General features: G+C 41.8%; 1 protein-coding gene across 1 annotated transcript in view; it reads right to left on the bottom strand.

The window, feature by feature from the left end:
• LOC146796676 (uncharacterized) overlaps nt 1–12794 on the bottom strand; it is a 208743-nt gene that overhangs the window by 79066 nt on the left and 116883 nt on the right. Inside the window, exons 27-31 of the mRNA XM_085629355.1 lie at nt 11707–11915; nt 10396–10508; nt 5105–5232; nt 2806–2970; nt 1904–2109 (exon numbers count right to left, since the gene is read on the bottom strand). Of these exons, the coding sequence (XP_085485481.1) occupies nt 1904–2109; nt 2806–2970; nt 5105–5232; nt 10396–10508; nt 11707–11915 (821 nt within the window). The remainder of the gene's footprint in view (nt 1–1903; nt 2110–2805; nt 2971–5104; nt 5233–10395; nt 10509–11706; nt 11916–12794) is intronic.

Raw genomic sequence — 12794 nt, 5'->3', positions numbered from 1 at the left:
GTCTAATTTAGAAAAGAGCCCAACAACAGTTGTTTATTAATTCAATATAGATTAAAAAGGAAGAAGACCTGCTGCCCATGCCATTCTTATAGTGTTGGGTGCCTGGAATAGTCTGAACTGCCACACTTGTAGGAGTGTGGTCGTTAGTAGCTCTGTTGTTGCTGTCATTGGCAGTGCTGGCAGGGGCAATGGGTGGTGCAAGCTGCAGTGGCATCCTGACATGGGCCCTTGCACATATGTTTTTCTTTTTACAAATTAGGCACTGGTCCCAGGTCTTTAAATATGGACCATTCATTACCTTGGGATTAGGTCCCGCACTGTTTATAGACCTAAGCAACGAATAGGACACTTTACCCCACACACTTTCACTCCGCATGTCATTACCCCGCAGTTTTTACACCGCAAACTCTTTCACAATGCAGGGCTTTACAACGCAATCCATTACAACACATTCCCCATTACAATGCAATTTACTATTCTAACTCCACGGGGGTGTTACTTTGGGAAATGCGTTGTAATAGTTTGCGGTGTAAAGCCCTGCGTTGTAAAAGATTTTGCAGAGTAATGGCATGCGGAGTAATGGCATGCTGAGTAACGCATGTGGGGTAAAGGATGTTTCCCTTAAGCAACATGGCGTTTGCCGCTGAAACATGTGATCTGCAGGTCACAAGTTTGAATTTTTCCATGACCAACCATGCCTGTCATTCTGCTAAGGTTGGGATTTTATTTACTATTAAATAGGATATCACCTATTAGTTAGAGTGCTTAGAAATGGACAAGTACTGAATAACATGCTCTATAAAAACAGGTTATTCTACAGAAACAATGCTTCTATAATTATTTAATGTCCTAATCACCCCTTTGTTTCATTTGAAGCACATATAATTGCCTCACTTACAGGTATTATGAAGTTCTAAGTCTGTCTATGATACCATTAAATTTTGGAAGGCCCGACGATCTCACTCGCTTAGATGCACATCCCACAGAGGACTGAAGGGCGCGTGTCCAAATAATCGATAGACACTAAAGAAAGACTGACGCGGGCAGCAGCAAGCCATACAATTCCTTGCCTATACTTAGAGAAGGAATTTCACGAATTTGCATACAATTTGAGGAACATATTGCTTCCATGACACACATAACTGTTGTCCCTCTGACTTGTTAACCAGAAACAAGATGGTGGCGTGTAAGAGTCCCAATGTAAGCAGAGAGAATAGAGGCAGGGACTCTGTGAGATGTGGAAGGGAAATATAAGCCAGTTAAAAATACATAATTTGTGCCAGTGGGTGCAGGTGGTGGACGCCAGCATTCACTTTTTGGCACTGTTACTTAATATTGTTGTTTTGTTTTTGCAGATTTATATAGCGCAAACCCAACCCGAAGGTATTGGAGCGCTTTACATGAGCACCAGTTACGTTACACAAGGACACATTTATATATTTTTTTGTGTAGGCACGGGGAGATTAAGTGATTTGCCCAGAATCACAGGATGTGTAGTCGACTCCAAGGCTCGAACCTTGGTTTCCTAGCTCCAAGGTCGGCAATCTAGCTGTGAGACCACATCCTCTCCCCATAGCAGTAGCCATCCTGACCCATAGCAGGAGCGAGAAAGGCTGAAGAGGTTGAGAGAAGAAGAGGAACCATGAGACAGCGACAAAGGGAGAAAGCCAAACTACAAGAGTTTAGAGAACGAGACAGGAAGTGTAGAGTGGTGGAAGAATGAGACATGAGGTAGACCCAAGAAAAGGCAGCCCCAGCATTCAGCAGTTCCATTGACGCGCTCTCAAGAAAGATGCAGGTCCCAGCACTTCTTTCTGTTACAAACTGGTCAATGCATTATCTTGGGTTTTCGAATGCTGGGAAGTATGCATAGAGCCTGCTATAGAAGCTGAATCGAACTTACAGCTTCTCCTGGGATCTGCAGTCCAGATCTGTGGGGATAGCAATTATATTTTGCACTGTGATACTGGAGATGATGATTTTGAAGTTGACTCTGAACCACTCGCCGTACTCTTCTTTTCTGGTGTTGATGCCTTCTTGCATATTGTCGAAACAGACTTTAAACAGCAGGTTTTGGATGTTCTCATTCGGCAAGACTGGCATATTTTCCTGAAAATGCAGAAAACACAAGGTGAGGCAGCCTTGCTAGAGAACACTGCAAGATGGCGCCCACTTCCTAAAGTTTGCCTCGTTTCCGCACAGCTTTGCTTCAAGGGTTAATGGGAAATGAAAATAGACCATCACAGGCAGGTACTAGCCTTCTAGCATGGTTTGGCAACTGTGCTAAATTCTTCCACACGCCACTCATAATACCTTGTACAGTCTCGAGACCATGTGGTAGAACAAGCGCAACTTACAAATAGGAGAAGGCACAATACTTGGGGGCATATTATCAAGAAACAGAGTTAAAATTATCGCCGCTTTAGCGGCAGAAAACTGCAGCTAAAGCGGCGATAACGGGCTTGATAATATGCCCTTGAGAATTCCCATAGAAGCCCATGTTTTGGTGACAATATGGGCTTCTATTGGAATTCTCAAGTGCATATTATCAAGCCCATTATCGCAGCTATAGCTGCAGTTTTCTGCCGCTAAAGCTGCAATAATTTTAACTCCATGCTTGATAATATGCCCCTTAGTTTGAAAACATTTACAAAGCATGTTTTTCAGATGTGGACATCTCTCTAAGCACATGCAATATACATCTGCCTATGTCCTTGCTCTACGTGAACGCCTGCCTCCAACATGCCACCGACTCATCCCAGCAATGCCCTCAAAGGCCCACAGACCTTGCCCATCCAACTGTACCTTTTCTACCAAAGTGTTGAATTTAGTCAAAAAGTACACAGTCTCAACGTAAGTCAGGGTTTTCACGTTCGATAAAATGAGCGCTGCATTGATGTCATCCCGTAAGGCATCCCCAACCATTTGCTCTGCCAGTTGTTGAGGGGAAAAGGAGTCGAGAACGTCATACTAGATGGAAAAATAGAAAACAAGGCAGTGAGTATTGGGTACAGAACAAGCAGCAACAATGTAAAGACACTAGTTTACAGTGTACCACAGAGCATATGTCCTGTCCCTTTCAGTTTGGTGGATGGGATACTCTGTCACAAAAGGTCAACCAGCCATACATCAGCAGATTTCACCCCATGTAGCACAATTGGTAGATCACATAAGTGGGATGGGGCTGGGAAGTGAGAGTCGATACCAGAAACGAATATATGATGTTACAACGCATGCAATTACAACGCATGCTTTTACAATGCAGGCTTTACATCACAACTACCATTACATTGCATAATTTTACAATGCATACCATTACAATATATTTTTTAAAACTACCATTATAACGCATTCCATTACAACACATAACATTACATTGCATACCATTACAACGCATAATACTTTTAGGGCAACAGTAGGGTAAGTGTTGGATAGTGTAGGGGTAACAATTAATATTCCCAATCCAGTGAGTGCAACAGTAGGAAAAGTGTTGGATAGTGTAGGGGTAAAAATTACTATTCTATGTTCCACAAAACCCATACCCACCCTAATACTAAAAAAATAATAGTATGCGTTGTAATGGCATGCGTTGTAGTGACATGCGCTGTAATGACATGCATTGTAATGGCATGTGATGTAAAGGCAGTTGCATTGTAACTGAGTGTCTTACAAGATATTATACGGTAATATATGTTACAGTATGCGTATATACGAGGAAACCTGACTGACACAGGGATATTGCTGCGGGGTAGAGCAATGTGAAAAATCAGGTATCGTTATGAAGGACTAGTAAAACTTTACATCTTGCCTGAACTCTCCCTGAAGACATTCTAACGGGAAGGTTATGACAACCAATTTATCCAGAAGATCAGTGCGCTTGTGCCTAGGTGGTATTTTCCTCATCATCCAGTTAGTTAGGCGGACAATCAAAACTGTCTTTTCAGCCTACCAGCTAACACTCTCCAGCCATGATAAGATAACTGCATATGATTCAGTCAGATGATTAGAGATTCTCTCCAATATTTTGGCTAATGGAGAATGATGATAAACAAAGCTGCATGTTCCAAAGGTAAATGGGTAAACTGCAGTGCAAGTCAAAGAAAGCCATGTGTGTGAGGATGCATGTGTGTTTGTGTACGCGTATGTTTGTGTGTGTGTATGTCCACAGTTTTGGACAGGGGGCTGAGGTAGTTGAGGAAGCAGCTGAAATATTGGTTTGCTAATGTAAGGACCTTACTGCTACATTGTCATTGCAGTTTGGAGTGAAAATAGAATTTGAAAAGATGGTGGTCTCCTACAAGGTTTACACAAGGTGCAACATTCCATCATTTTTAAACTCATCCATGGGATTAAAAAGGGGACCACGTAATGTGCCAATCAGTCCAGTTCTGCTCCTAAATATAGGAGTTTTGGTTGGATTGCTAATCCATGGCATGAAAACAACTCAACTTGTGCTTCTGTCTTGACAGGCATCCTTGTTGAGCATGGGGTCCCAAGCACAGTGAGCATAGACAATGTGGACACAGAGGAGAGAAGGCACAGGAATACATTTAGTCTCCTCCCATTACCTATTGTACTTAAATAGCAAATGCTCAGAAAGAACATTTCGGTAGAAAGTGTCCTTTGAAGATGATTTTACAAATTGGTGTAACAATATTTCATATTTATTTTACAGAAAGGCGACTGGAAGAGCCCATACAGATAGGCAAGCATCATTGACCAAAGATTTTTGGTAACTTCGGGTAGATCAGCATAGCTTCTACTGGTTATGTCACATTCTTAGCTGATTCTGTGTTTTTATTTTGAGGTCATTAATCAGTTTGAAATTAATCTTGGGTGATTGGCCAAGATGTTTTAGTCAACAATTGGAGCTCCTTGCTACCCTTCACGTTCCCACAACATCTATTTATCATTCCCTTCACAAATAAGCATTGGCAAAGTCAATAGGTTAGCCCTCACATTTTAATGTGGTGCTTTACATGGCGTATAGTTATTGTGATAAATTGAAAAAGCACCTATACCTGTTCGTGTCGACATTTCTTAGTGGAAATTACATCATATCTGACCTCAATGCTTCACTTTCCTCACAACCTCTCTGGCTTACCGAATTAAAATCAGCAAAGTAGATGCGGAATTCAGAAACATTAAAGTATACGCTGAAGGAGTAGTAGATTTCCTCCAGGTACGTCATGCTGCTGGTGCTGTTTTGATAGAGCGTTGAACAGACGTGGCCTGAAAAGAAACATTGGCAGGTATTCATTAAAAACGAGCAACCAATGGTCAGTCAGTGCACAAATACCGCATATAGGGCCAGAAGTATGACCATTCCGTTTTGCGGGTAGCAAATTAACAGGCACATGCATCAAAGAAACAACCGGTCGCAAACGGGCAGATTCTCAGAATCTGCCCCTTTGCGACCGGTATTTTTGCATTTGGGATGCATCATCCCAAATGCAAAAATCGCAATTTAAGGAATCCCTAAACTGCGATTACTTAAATTGCGATTGCATTTAAGGAATCCCAAATTGAGATTCCTTAAATGCAATGCATTAAAGTAAAAAAATTAGCGATTTCGCTAATAGAGGGAGCAAATTACCATGAAGTTGGACTTCATGGTAATTTGCAAAAACTTTGAAAAATGCACTTTTGTGCATTTTTCAAAGTTTCATGTTGCGCACACACATGCCCTTAGGGCATGTGTGTGTGCAACATATGTGCACAGATCAATTTCAGGGGTGCAATAGGGTGTCATTTTGACACCCTTGCACCCTTGAAATTGCATGAGCAATTTGTGAGGACCTACTGGTACTCGCAAATTGCTCATGCAATCTCCAATTCATTCCTATGGGCCTGGAGGCCCATAGGAATGAATGTGACGGCATTCCTTAATTGCGACTTGCAATTTGCGAGTCGCAATTAAGGGATGTGTAGGAATCGCTATTTTTATAGCGATTCCTACATGCATAGGCTTTTGCAATTCCTTAATTGCGATTCCTTAATAATCGCAATTAAGGAATCGCAAAAGCCGACGTTGATGCATGTGCCAGTAAGAGTTTTTGCTACTCGCAAAACGGAATGTACTGTCTCAGACACATTTAGCGATTTGCAATGGGGTCACATATGACCTGCCTCATCAATATTCATGAGGCAGGTCGCAATTTGCGACCCATTGGGAATGGGCTACTATCACAGGAATGGTGGCCTGCTAGGGTCAGATGACCACCATGTCTGTGTTTGCTTTCTAAATAAAGCAACTTTTTTTTTCAAATGCAGCCCGTTTGGCTTAAAGGAAAATGGGAGGCATTAAAAAGCAAAAAATTTAAAGTTTTCTATTCATTTTTTTAAGGAGAGGCAGTGGTCCATAGAACCACTGCCTGCTCTTAACAAATATTTTTGCATACATTCACAAAGGTGAAGGGGTCCCCTGGGGACCCTTCCCGTTTGCAACTGGCTTACCACCTACTTGTAGGAAGCGGTAAACAGTGAAGGTTTTGCGACCGCATTCGTGGTTGCAAAACAATAGTCCATCCCCCTGTTACTCGTTATTAGGAAGGGACGCCCTTGGCATGCCCCTTCCTAATAGCGAGTCACAAACCCTATTTCTCGAGTTGGTAATAGGTTACCGACTCGCAAAATAGGGTTTGTACATACTAGAACCCTTTTTAGTGGTCGCAGATGGGCCGATGTTCCATTTGCGACCCCTAAAAACAGTCGTACATCTGGTCCATAGCCAGAAAGCACGTCTTCGCAAGCAAAGTAAAATGTCTGTGGCCACTGTTTTTATTGACCAATGATCCATTTTAATGGGACACCTTTTTATATTATGTGTATTTGTTCAGTAAAAGAGGGCATTCTGGGAGTTGTGGTCTTTGACAAACATATCTGAACACAATGATTGACACAAGAGAAGGCCGACTGGATACCTTGTGTTGCAGTGGTATATAGGCATGGCCCCACATCCATAATGGAATATTGCACGCTTTTCTTTCTATTGTTTTTTTTTAATAGCCCCTCTCAACTTCTTTAACTCCCCACTCCCATTACATTCTTCTATGCCCTTCAATTTTTTACCCGTCAGCATGTACACTGGCAATCAGGTTTCTTGTTTCTATTACTGCACTGTTCCATCTGTTGTATCAGAGACTTCAGTCTCCTGGTTTTGTTAACTGTAAAGTGCATTCAAACCCACAGGGGTAAGAGCAGCATTATATGAAATTTAAAAATAATACAAATATCTCCATAAAATGAGTTAAAGAAGCCTTACAGCACAACACAGTGGTTGCATCAAATTAAAATAGAAGATCAGAAAATGTGTTACGTCTTGTAAAAGTATAGCTTTGATTATCTATTCAGCATGTTGTAAAGTGGAGCATCTTTAGTTATTGCTCATTTGCAGTGTCCATCACATGTTGGATCACCCCACAGGATCACATTCTAGTGCAGCCTTGAACTCCCCAAGTGGACCCATATCACCTCCACCTCACGAACCTCCAGTGGCCCCGCATCCAGAAAAGATGTTGATTCGAGATACTGAACCACACCTACAAAGTTCTCCATGACCAAGGACCAGCATACACCAACCACTGCCTGAACTTCCACCAACCAACAAGGCACCTGCTCCCCACCTCCCTCGCCCATGTACACAATCCCCATATCCGTCGAAGCCACAGTGGAGGCGTGCCTTCTCCTACCTCGCCGCCAAAGCCTGGAACAAACATTCCCAACACCTTCGAACATCACCATCTCTCATGTAATTTAGAAAGAGACTCAAGACCTGGCTTTTCAACTGAGCCCAGTGAGACCTCAGTGCCTGGCTACCCTCATGGGCGAGTAGCCGTGCTTTATAAATACTGATTGATTGATTGATTGATTGAGTGCAATGTGTCTGCCCCTTAACTCATTGGTTTGCTGCCAGCGTTAAGCACATTTACAAGTAGCCCACAGGACAGTCATTTGGTGTTTGTAATGAGATTTCGTTTGATTGATGCATTTTTGATCTTGCTCATGTTGCCTTTGCACATCAGGAAGGGAAGAGCACAAAAACATCTTCCTGCAGACTCACCATCTGCCCTTCAAGGAGTGCCTTGTGATGCCATCAAAGGTTGTGATGCTGGACGCACCACTATGGCCCATCACACAAGTGGACAAATGGCCTCAGTAGCCAGATGCCATAGTTAGAGAACAGCATTTGGTACTCTGTACAGCAACAAGCAACTGCAGCTGCACACCGTCATGCGCCGTATCAATGCCTCCTGAGATTTCATGGGAACCCAATGAAGCCATGCCATGCTTAATAGTGTAGAATACGCATATGAGTGAGAGCAGCTCTTCAGTCTCCATTCTCCCGCTCCCTTCAGGTTCCAGCACTGCAGCCGGACACAGCTCATGCTGCCTATTCCTGCAGGATCTGACCAGAGCTGGAATGTCCCGCCATTTCCAATGGATGGGAGCCACGGATGACACTTTTTGGTGGTCCCATCAATTTTTAACCCCCTGGCAACAGCATGTCTACAGTCTTACACCGCCAATAGCATTGTCAGACTGTGATAATGCTGCCAGTAATGTATTCATTAGAAGGGGAGTCCTCTTGAGTCAGACATATTATGTAGATGGAAGGGATTTGGAGCCAACACTGATTGCAAGAAAGATGCAACCTGTGCTCTGTTAGTGGGAAACCTGTTGGACAAGTCACAAGTTTTATGATTTGCTACTCAGTGAATTGGTGTCTTGGGAACATCAACCCTACCCCAGACTTTCCTCCTTTCATTCAACAAGTTCTTTGGGATTTCAGGAAAATGTAAGCGCAGATCATTTTTGAAAGTTGATGTTTCTGAAATATGGGTATTACCTTCCAACAACAGCCAACCAATACTGATTTAATATGACCCAGAGCAAGAGAGAAAAAGGGCAAAAGGAGAGGAAGAGAAAGGTGGAAAAAAAAGTGACAAAGGGAGAAAGACGTGGACATTTTTTAGGGATTGTCAGGGGGCACAGCTCCACACCCTGGCTTGTCCCTTGTGAGCCCTGGCACTGCCCTGGCAATCTCAGACCTCAGAGGTAGCAAAGTCAGTGGCACGAACACAACATGTGTATTTCTAAAGCGCATGTTCACCCAGGAGGGAATCTTGGAGCTGAATAACAGATGTTTATTATTACCGAACTCAATAGCACTTATTTAATCACCTAAGAAGGATGAATGGCTGAGTAGACCCGCCAGAATTTGAATCTGTGACCATGAGGGCAAACAAAGTACCCTACAATGGATGCATTAGTTCACTAAGCCACCAGACCTGGCTAGACAAGGGCAGCTCGTCCTTATGGATGTGGGTTCAGACGCCACTTTCCTTGTTTTCTGTCATTTTTTAATTACATTAATAGTGAATAATATTTAAAAAATGAGTACAATTAGCTGGCTTGGCAGCTGAGGTAAGTAAAAAATGCTTTTGAATATATGTTTTGAGCATGCTTGTTTATGTGAGAGGGAAAGTGCATATGTCATACACGCTGATTAACATGGATCAAACGAGTACTCTCGGAGCATTCAAAGGATTTAGAATAAGGGTACTACTCCTACTGCAATTGGAATTTGGATCGTTATAACGAGTTTGGAAACCTAGTATTTCAGATACAATTGATGAATGAGGACGGTTCATTTAATAAGACTGGATACGTCCCTTTTTGGTGTTACAATACCTGTGTATAGCCCTGATGAAGTCAGTTTGGTTTATGCACCTGTGACGAAACACGTGTTGGCTACAATCGTAACTGGAGTGAATTCTGAATTCAAGAAGTGAATTGCAACTTACTATGATGATGGAAGAATAAAAAGACAAAGGACTAAATCGGAAGAACACGCACATTTTTTGTATTATTGTTCGAATGTGGTGTTGCTCAGGGGCTGTATAAATAAGTCTGAATGTGTGTTTATGTGTAAGCATGCATGTGTGAGTGAAAGTGTGAAGGTTAAATGGTGTGTGATGTCACTTCCACTACACTTGGCATTTTGGTGAATTAAATTTCATGGAGAAACCAGGGATGAAAAATCACCCAAAGTAGTGAAACAAAGGAACAGTGAGTGGATGAGGTGGAATCAAGACTACGCATTCTAGGTATTCAGCAAACCTTATGTTCGTCAGCACCAGCTGCTGGCTTCTGAGAAAAACCTTGGGCACCAGCACTGATTACAAATTAAGCATTAACTGGGGGGTCGTGTTGTTACTTGGTCTGCTCTTGCCCTCCCTTGGGCTTTGAGGACTGTCTCGGATACATATTGCCCAAAATGGTCCAACCTTCAGATGGTAATTATAACAATACACCATCAACTCTTCTGACACGGTTACATAGCTGATACCCGCACACACCCACACCTGAAATAAATCAAATCTGTTCCTTTACCTGCAGCACCCGCCAGTGCATTTTGATGTGCCAGGAATTTTCTGATAAAGTCGGAGATAGCAAGTTTGACCTCTTCAGGCAATTGATTGAATACATTGTCAAAAGCTTGAATGCTGCAGAGGAAAAAAAGAGATAATATGGAAAAACAAAGCCAAGCTAACACACTTTGAACCACAAAACACAGATGGAAATGCTTTTGGCTGAATTTAGTAGTGTTTCTATATAGATAATATATATATGTGTGTGTGTGTGTGTGTGTGTGTGTGTGTGTGTGTGTGTGTGTGTGTGTGTGTGTGTGTGTGTGTGTGTGTGTGTGTGTGTGTGTGTATATATATATATATATATATATATATATATATATATATATATATATATATATATATATATATATATATATATATATATATATATATTTATATATATATGTTCCGAGCAATCTCCCCGTACTTGCTTTCGGCGAACAGAGGGAGACGGACCCAAACAGGTAAGGCAAGAAATGTTGTTTATTGTCTCCCTCTGTGACGCATTTCGAGCACGCTGTGCCCTTGATCACACTATATATATATATGTTGTGTGTGTGTGTGTGTGTATATATTTATATATATATATATATATCTGTGTATATATATATCAATATATCAATATTTATATATTTTTGTACTAGACTGATGAATTAATAAATCACTACTGCGGCTGGCAGTATCAGCGCAAGAACAGTTGTCTGTCTCTCCTTTCGGTGCCGTAATGCACCTTTGAGTGGTAATCGGATATATATATATATATATATACACACATTTTGTAAGCCAATGTGTTTTTCTGTTGCAAATAAGTATCTGTTATCTGTTCTTTATAGTAATTACACTTTTTGTAGATATTGAACTATGAAGCATAGTTTCCCTTTTTTGCGAGTCAGGCAGCGTGGAATTCCTATAAGGAATTCTGCTCTGCCTGATCATGAGTAGGCAAAGCTCCCAGTTTTCCAAAGTGTTGAAACACCAGAACCAATTTTAACATGGAGTGATTCTGCCCAGTGGCATCACTTGAGACTTTGACATCAGCCAAGCCTCTTCTCTTGATTTTATTCTGGTCGATCTGCTCCTTCCCTCCGCTACTTCACCCACACCCCTATATCCCAAACTGCTTCAACATAGTAATTCCCCATTCCATGGGGTTCACCTTGTAATTGTATGGTATTGGTGCTGAGTTACCACACTATAACACAATCCTGTCAGCGCATAATCAAGGCATTTATTTTTCAACAAACATTTCAGGGAAGAAAAGGTCGGGGCCAAGTCTGTGAGCAGCACTTACATGACTGAGAAAGAGTTGCAGGTACAGTCTATCCGCAAATATATGATCAGCTCGACTTTAATGTAGATGAGGAAATGCCGGAACTGAACCTCAAAGTAATGCCGGTAATCCTCCACTGTAAAAGTTGCAGACTGTTTGAAAACTGCAGTGAAACACACTTCTGTGATCAACTCATTCACTTCACGGGTGATCACAAGCTCACCGTGGACCTGTATGAAGAAAAAAACAGCGTGGATACCAAGTACTTGCCACGAAACATTCAATTGTTTTGTTCAGTCGTCCTTTGCCACATTGTCACTTTCTTAGCTGTACTATGCATTAGAACATTGGAATGTTGGTAGCTCCATTGAAAACAATGAAGTGCTCCGGGCTTATAATGGATGGTATAAGCCCGGAGCTCCAACAGCTCTGGCTGTGAACAAAGGCTTCATGAATCATCAGGGGATTTCAGTCTCCTCGTGCTCCCTGAAGGCTTTGTTTTATTTGTTAGAACATTCTGCCCTCTAGTGGCAGAATGTTCTAATAGCCTTATAGCCCTTCGTAGCAGGGCTATACCGGCTTTTAAAGTCCCTCTGCTTTGTTAAAGTCCCTCGCCTTCGGCTCGGGCCTTTAACACTGCAGAGGGCCTTTAATAGCCAGTATAGCCCGCTACGGCGGGCTATAAGGCTATAATACATGTACGTCTGCTCCCTATCCTATAGAACAGGGTTCTCCAACCTTTTCTGTAATAAGAGCTACTTAAGTTCAACCAAATCATCCCGAGCTGCTAATAATATCAGTGCCATACACATAAGAAAAGATTATATGAGTGGTCACCCTAAGCAAGATTACCGGCCATCATCGCCTCAGTGCAGGATTACCAACTGTAACATAAAAAAGGCCTTTTCAATTTTAAATGCCTCTACAAGCGTAACACATGACTGCCACAGCTGCAATACGCCAACACCATGGTAATAATACCAAAGTAATAATTTTAGTCATAAACCTCCCAAAGCTGCATGATTTATCATTCAAATATCAAACAGTTTTAAATATTGAATGGTATTGATGGGTTTTGAAAATACACTCATTTTTATGTTGAATACTCA

Source organism: Triturus cristatus, chromosome 10 (assembly GCF_964204655.1).
Source record: "Triturus cristatus chromosome 10, aTriCri1.1, whole genome shotgun sequence".
NCBI classification, from domain to species: domain Eukaryota; kingdom Metazoa; phylum Chordata; class Amphibia; order Caudata; family Salamandridae; genus Triturus; species Triturus cristatus.
Note: the sequence above shows the minus strand (reverse complement) of the source record. Positions and strands in the feature narration are given on the sequence as shown.